Consider the following 8,034-nt stretch of genomic DNA (forward strand, 5'->3'; position numbering starts at 1 on the left):
AACTGACTACAAACACCACGGGAGACAGGAAGTGACATAAAAGTCCAGGGCAAGGCACAGGGAGCATGAAACAAAAACAAGAGAGTTGATTTGTGAGGAGAGCAATCACGTTTATTTTCTAAAACCAAAATAAAACTGAACACCTCAAAATTACAAAACAAACAAACAAAACAAAAAAAAAATTCAAAAAGGTCTCTTCAGTATAATGGATAAATAAAATAATGTTAAGTAAAATGAAAAAGCCGAAGCCTTCTTGCATTGGATGTGCTGGTTTGGGCCTCATTGCCAGCTGCAGTCATGTCCTCATCTCATATATAAAACACCTGTGAATCACAAATACTTGCTAAGGAACTCGCATTCACATAAAGTAGCCTTGTTGACAAATTTGGGTGAGTAAGGTCAAAACGCACAAAACACAGTACTTTCAGTGACCTGTAATAGGCAGTATCACGTCTTTTGTAGCAGAAATAAACTGCTGCAGAAAAAGCTAGGTCCATGCAAAATGTAATGTGTAACTGCAACACTCATTTCAAATGTAGTGGAGAAAAGGGTAAAAGTTGCTAATATCTTTGATACTCAGTACAACTACAAAGTACCCGAAAAGATACTCAAGTACAGTAACTAATTACATTTACTCCAATACTTTACACCTCTGCCGTAGATATATCAAAACGTAATTTTTGATTAGTAATATGCATTGCTAAGAACTTCATTTGGACAACTTTAAAGGCAATTTTCTCAATATTTAGATTTTTTGCACCCTCAGATTCCAGATTTTCAAATAGTTATATCTCGACCAAATATTGTCCTATCATAACAAAACCATACATCAATTGAAAGCTCATTTATTCAGCTTTCAGATGTATGTATGAATGTATAAATCTCAATTTCAAAAAAATTGACCCTTATGATTGGTTTTGTGATCCAGGGTCACATATGCTGATTTGCTGCTCAAGAAACATTTCTCATTATTATCCGAAAACAGTTGTGTTACTTGATATTTTGATATTTGATACACTGTAATACATTGTTTCACAATTCTTTGAATAGAATTTTGAAATATTTAATAAAAATATAATGTCTTTATATATCTTTACTTTCATTTTTGATCAGTTAAATGCATCCTTGCAGAATAAAAGTATTTATTAGCATAACCCTAACCCTGTCTGCAACCACTCTGAAAAGGATTTTCTGAATGTCTCTCAGGGGACAGCGGGTATTTTTTTAAGCCTCTGTGACTCAGGACGTCTACACTGGACACTAATAAAGATGGCCGTGCAGACAGATTCCACAGCACTTACCTCATAAAATAAGCATTTGGGGACTCCCACGCCATCTGAGAGGACTGTGCATTAGGTTAATGAAGCTGCAGCAAGACCTTTTGTTTATTTTCTTTTCCTCCTTTGGCCCTATCCGAGCTGCTTTTGTCACACTTCTCTCATACTCTTTGAACTGGGAACGAGTCAAACTTCCTGATTCGCCCCTTCTTGCCCCCAGCTGTGGCTGTCTGTTACTCTGTCAGTAGATTATATACAGCTTGAGCTTTCCTGTCCCCACTGCCAAGGCACCGACTTCACACCGCCACAGTTAGACGTTTGGAGTTCAGAAAGGCCTCGATCCCTGTGATCTGATGGGATCTTTAAGCCGCTGCTATCCATTTGTTATTGTAAGAATAATACACTGTTCATTAAGAAGAAACATGTTTTTCCTAATGGCTGTAATTATGTCTGCTACAAGGCAGAAAATCACACTAACTATTCATCTTACTCTTTAAAGACGTTATTTAACTCGAGATAAATTTCCCTGATTTCCCGAGATAAATTACAGCTTTCCCAGTGTGCCCTTTTGCAGATATAGCCTGGGTGGCTAAATGTGGAGTTCATCTGCTTCTGAGAGACCTTGAATTGCTCATTAACTGAGCACAATTTAGGGTAATGGGCATCCTATCTGAGCCACTGGTAATAAGTATGTGTCAGCCAGGAAACTACTGAACAAAATGCTTTTGTACCAAGTGCCAAATCTCTTGGGCCCCAGCCGAGGAGGTGTTTAAAATGGGGGATATGAGCTTTGCACACTCATCTTTGGGAATCAGCAGGATCTGGAATGCCAGAATATAGTCTGTGGCTCAGTAGAAAAAAACATTATTGTGTTTTGTGGTGATTTGTTTTTCTTTAAGACATGGGGGCATCTAGATTGGCATGTACTGTATGAGTTTTAATGTCTTCAGAATACTTTCTATAATTACAAATGGTGTGCTTGCAAGTATGAAACATAATATGCATCCACTGTTGTGTGGCCATCCTCTACTAACCTCACTGAAAACTAGTTTGGAAAACTATCTTACAATATCATTCTTCTATTTTTGTAAATTAAGGGTTCCTACAATCATGAAAAACCTGGGATTATTAGGGTTTATTATTATTATTATCTTTGAGATAATGTAATATTAAGATGATTTAACATTTAAAATTATTTTATTAAAAAAATTATTACATTTATAATTTATTTATTTTATAGGACAAAATGTATTTATTAATTTTTATATTTTATAATGATTGTATTATTATTTAACATTTATATGTAAAATATGTGTGTGTGTATATAAATAAATAAATAATGTAAAATATGAATTATATGATTGATGTAATTATATGACAGTATAGTGATGATGGCTGTTTTATTATTTATTTCTAATAAATATGCTCAGCTTTGTAATTTGACTTTTTTTTTTTTAGAAATTGCTCTTTGTGATTTCAGTCTCTATAAAATCCTTATCCAGTAATCATGACTAACTAGAAAAATCAGGCAAAGATCATTTGAAAATCATAGTTCAATTCATTAGAACCTTATAGCCTTGTTCTGCACATTTTCAGTTTTTATAAAATTATCTAAGATCTAAAATTGCAAGATCTTCCATTAACTTTGACAATGTTCAACATTCTGAAGCGTTAATGCCATTTCAGTGTTTCCATACTAATTTCTGATTATTTATTTATTTATTTAGTCATTTAGCAGACGCTTTTATCCAAAGCGACTTACAAATGAGGACAATAAAAGCAGTCAAAACTAACAAAAGAGCAACAATATATAAGTGCAAATGACAAGTCTCAGTAGCCTAACACAGTACACGTAGCAAGGTATATATATATATATCACATATATACACACACATATATATGTGTATGTGTGTGTATATATATATATATACATACACATACACATACACACATACATACACATACATGCATATATACATGTGATTATCATCACATACTGACTTATAAACAGCGGTATGTCTTTCAAATCTGTTTTTCTGTTTCTTCAATTTTCTTGTAAAACCCTTATGTTGTTTGTGTGAATTTTTTTTTCTTGTGGCTGTTCTTATCCGAAGCCAAGCCACCAGATGACGACTCCAGTCCTTCTTTTCCATGCGCCTTCCTCTTTTCCTCTTTCCCTTCATGGCTGCACCTCATCCCGACTCTGTGTGTGTACCATGCACATTCCAGCTCTTGAATCCATGCCACAGCCACAGAGGAATCCCGGACTGTGGCTTTTGATTGGTCATCATTTGTCTGACTTTCAAACTGAATTTAAGCATGTCAGCGTCTGATAATGTTGTCAACTTCTGCTGTTACTTTTGCATTGAAACCCCTGATATTTTTTTTGTTTATTGAACATTGTGTTTTCTTTCCGTTCACCCCTTTAGACTTTGCAAACATGAATCAAGAGTAATTGTTACCAAATGTTCGATACATTGTTCTCAAAGCTTGGAGCGTGGTTTATTCATTGTTCATTGAACCCTGAGACCTGCACATTTTTCCATGCGAAATGCTTTTCCACACAAGCCTGCGTTTGATTCGGTTGAGAAAAAAAGTGCTGAGTGAAGTTTTGCAGTAAAGGTTTTCTGTAGTTCAGTAGCGCTCTGTGTTTGGGGAGTTACGTTGTGTGTACATGGATTTGGGGTTTTCACCAAATTGAAGTGCAGTTGGGCGGCACTACAAAGAGAATAAATCTTCCCAGTGAATCTTCTGAATAAAAGCTTGCTATTTGTAATGTCATTCACATGTCTGGTTATTCCCCTTTTCAGCGTTCCAGAGGAGTACAAGTGTGGAAAATCATTGGGGCCTGTGGAGTCCCTGCAGGAACATCCGCAAGACTCTGATAAAATCCTCATTGGTTACAGCAGATGTTTGGTTGTACTCTGGGACCTCAACAGTCGGCATGTAGACAACCTCTTCCTGGGAAAGCAGGTGGGTTTGTGTGTGAGTTTGCTTGATGTCTCTCAAATGGGTTTCAACACTCGTTGGGGTTGTGGTTGAAATGCATTGAATTGAAATAGAAAAATAGTGATCAGGTCAAGAGATCTGTCCACGATTCATAAAACCTCCTTTTAATTCCATCTTTAAATCATCAGTGCTTAAAGTTAAGATGTCTAGATGGTTTAACTCAGACCTTTTGACCACTTCCTTTCATCTCACTTCCATTCGTCTTTGGTCCTTCTTTGACGCTGTGTATTGTGTGGGACGGTCACTCTTGCAGCAGCTGGAGAGTTTGGTCTGGGAACGGTCCGGGAACAGCTTTGTTAGTTCCCATAGTGATGGCGGATACATGGTGTGGGCTGTCAGCAGCAGCAATCCCTGCACTCATGACCCCATCTCATCCACAGTACCATATGGTGAGCCGAAACACGTCAATTACACACCCTTCCCTTTTTCTCTTTGTTTCTCACACACACAGATTGTTCGTGAGCAGTTTGTTTACATGTGCAATTACAATGTTCAAGTGGTCAAGTTGCATTTTCCATCTGTCTGTCCAAGTGTAAACTATCGTTCATAAGTTTGGGGTCAGATTAAAAAAAAACAAAACAAAAAAAAACTTTTTTTAAGTTAAAAAATGCCTACTTTTATTCATCAAGGATGCATTAAATTGGTCAAAAGTGACAGTAAAGACAGTTTTCAGATAAATGCTGTTCTTTTGAACTTGAATCCTGGAAAAAATGCATTACAGTTTTCGCAAAAAATATTAACCAGCACAACAGTTTTCAACATTGACAATTAGAAATGTTTCTCGTGCAGCAAATCAGTATATTAGAATGATTTCTGAAGGATCATGTGACACTGAAGACTGGAGGAATGATGCTGATAATTAAGCTTTGCATCACAGGAATAAATTACATGTTAAAATATAGTTAAATACGTAGGGATGCACCGAATATTCGGCAACCGAAATTATTTGGCCGAAAATAGCAAAAAAAATCTCTTTCTTTGTTTGGCCGAATAAGCGAAAAGGCCGAATAATATGTACCGAACAATGACGAACGTGATTAAATAGAGGCACGTGCTAAAGCAGCAAACATCGGCAGTGTGAAAGTATTTAAAACTATCAGAGAAAGACGCAGAAATCATTACAAGCACGAAGCACCGACAGCGAGAGTTTAGTGCTGCATCACATGTCTCCGATGAGAAGAAGAGGTGGCTAATGCTAGTGGTTACTGTATGATGATTGAAATCGCGAAATGGCCTCAAACGATTAGTAAATAAACTGCAGAATGTTATATTTTCTAATGCACGCACGAATTGCATGTATTCTGACAGCGCTGCACGAGCTCGCGGCGCCAGGGTTCAGAGTCCAAAGCGCGAGGAAAATCTGCGCTAAAACTGTGTTACTCGTCAGTTGCTCAGTAACATTTTTGTGAATTTTTTTTAAAGGCATGTGACCAGGTGATACGTGCGACAAACATCTTCTAATGAGAATCATTTGTCAACAAAAAGAAGCACCGAGATATTCCTGCGAGTTTCTGCCAAAATAAAAGCCGAGCAAAAGCAACAACTCCATCAACATTCATAAATGTTAGTATTGTAATTTTACTGTTGTTCTGTAAAAAAGTAAGTAAAATAAAAAAGTAAGACAACAATAATGATAATAATAATTACCCTACAACAGCTCTATTAATACATGTATTATAACATTCACACATGGTGGTCAAATTGGGATCTGTAATATATTCTAATGTTTTAAAAGAAGTCTCTTCTGCTCAGCAAGGCTGCCTTTATTTGTACAGTAAAAAAACACATGCCTGATTCAAGTCAATTTTTGAGTCAGTCAATTTTACTAACTCATTAATTTTAAGTTGAATTGTGCTTTGTTGGTATAATGTCTGCTAGAATGTTAAAAAAATGTTCAGTGTTCAGTAAATATTTTAAAATTAGTTGTTTTTTTAATGTATTTTTTATTTGAAAAGCAGGACAAAACAGTAAAAAGCACATTTTGGCTATTTAATTAATGCAATGGTGAAAAAAAAAAAGTGAAAAACTGTGTTCGGTATTCAGTATTCGGCCTTCGGCCCAGTGTTTCATTTTGTTCGGCTTCGGCCAAGAATTTTCATTTCGGTGCATCCCTATAAATAAGATATGATTCTTTCACATAATATTTTTAAATAATATTTCACACTATTACTGTATTTTTTATTTATTTATTTTTTTTCACTGTAGTATTGATCAAATAAATGGAGCGTTGGTGGGAGCTATCTTTCAGAAACATTAAGACACATCTTACTAACCCAAACTTTTGAGGCTTATTGTTGTCCGATTAATGTAAAAACATGTTGGACAAATCCGAGCTGCAATCGCATGGTCCAGGTCAAGTACAATTTCAGTCAGACTAAAGTGTTTACATTTAAATAAGACACTCTTTTGTTTTATTCTGGCTGAAATTAAACATTTAACATGCATGTAAACACACTTCATGTTTTGGGCTGTTTTTTAATGGAGGTATAGTAATTCCAGTAGCCATAAGCTCATTGACGACTGGTCATGCTGTAATGTTTGCTTAACTTGCACAATGCCAGGAAATGTTGTTCTATACCAGAGCTCCGAGTCCGTTCAACTTTTGTAATAGGCCATTTAAAATCCTTCTCCAGACCTATTAAAGGGATCGTAAACCTCAAATGCACTCTTCACTATTAGCTGATGGTTTGTTGACACAAACCGCTTGGGGGATCTACGGATATTTTCCAATTTTTACCATGTACTCTGCCAAGATTTCTGTAGTTTTGGTGGTTTCTCTTAAACTCAGTTTGTCTTTCTGTTTTCTTCATTTTTGTGTTATTCATCTCAGGCCCCTTTCCCTGCAAAGCCGTGAACAAGATCCTGTGGAGGACAACAGAATCAGGGTGCGTGCTGTAATGTGTGAGAAATGAAATCCGGTTTCATTTCATTTGTTTCGGTTCTCTCAGGAGGGTCTCCTCTGTTGTGTCTGTAGAGCTCCTCTAGTGCTGTTCAGTGGCGGTATGCCCAGAGCCAGCTATGGAGACAGACACTGCTTGACCATCCTCCAGGACAGCAGCCGCGTCACCTTGGACTTCACCTCGCGTGTCATAGACTTCTTCACCATTCACTGCACAGACAAAGATAAGGGTGAGCAGGCCACCCATGGGCCCGGTGGTATGGCTTAATGTTTAAAGATTTGGGTGGTTTGACCTAACTCTTATTTTGAGCTCATAATATCAAACATCAAAATTGATCGTAATATGATTAATTTTGCTGAAAGTTCAACCCCAAACTGTTTTGTTTTACAGCATTATCTATCTAGTGATTTTAAACATCTCTAAGTAATAATAATAGCTATTATTATGTTATTTATTCAATAATAGATGGTGATTGTTGTTGTTATTGTGTAATAATATATAATTAATATTTATTTAATACTACTACTACTACTTTATTATTATTATTATTATTATTATACTGTTACTAATATTAATATTTAATGTAGTAATAATATAATAACATTATTATTATTATTATTATTATTTATTCAATAATGGATGGTGATTATTGTTGTACTACTACTACTTTATCATCATCATCATTATTGTTGTTATTATTTAATTTAAAATAAAAACAATAATAATAATAATTATTATTATTATTTATTCAATGGATGGTTGTTGTGGAATGATTAGGGATGTAACTATTAACTGCGAGCCGGTTGAAAATCGATTCAAATATGTGACGATTCAAATCGGTTGAGATG

The 8,034-nt window shown here is 35.6% G+C and overlaps 1 protein-coding gene across 1 annotated transcript in view; it reads left to right on the plus strand.

Moving 5' to 3' along the window:
• LOC107703430 (lethal(2) giant larvae protein homolog 1-like) overlaps positions 1-8,034 on the plus strand; it is a 55,956-nt gene that overhangs the window by 33,186 nt on the left and 14,736 nt on the right. The window contains exons 6-9 of the mRNA XM_016506055.1: positions 4,088-4,250; positions 4,540-4,675; positions 7,117-7,171; positions 7,261-7,415. Coding sequence (XP_016361541.1) covers positions 4,088-4,250; positions 4,540-4,675; positions 7,117-7,171; positions 7,261-7,415 — 509 coding nt within the window. The remainder of the gene's footprint in view (positions 1-4,087; positions 4,251-4,539; positions 4,676-7,116; positions 7,172-7,260; positions 7,416-8,034) is intronic.

This window comes from Sinocyclocheilus anshuiensis, unplaced genomic scaffold (genome assembly GCF_001515605.1).
Source record: "Sinocyclocheilus anshuiensis isolate Anshui unplaced genomic scaffold, SAMN03320099.WGS_v1.1 scaffold58, whole genome shotgun sequence".
NCBI lineage: Eukaryota > Metazoa > Chordata > Actinopteri > Cypriniformes > Cyprinidae > Sinocyclocheilus > Sinocyclocheilus anshuiensis.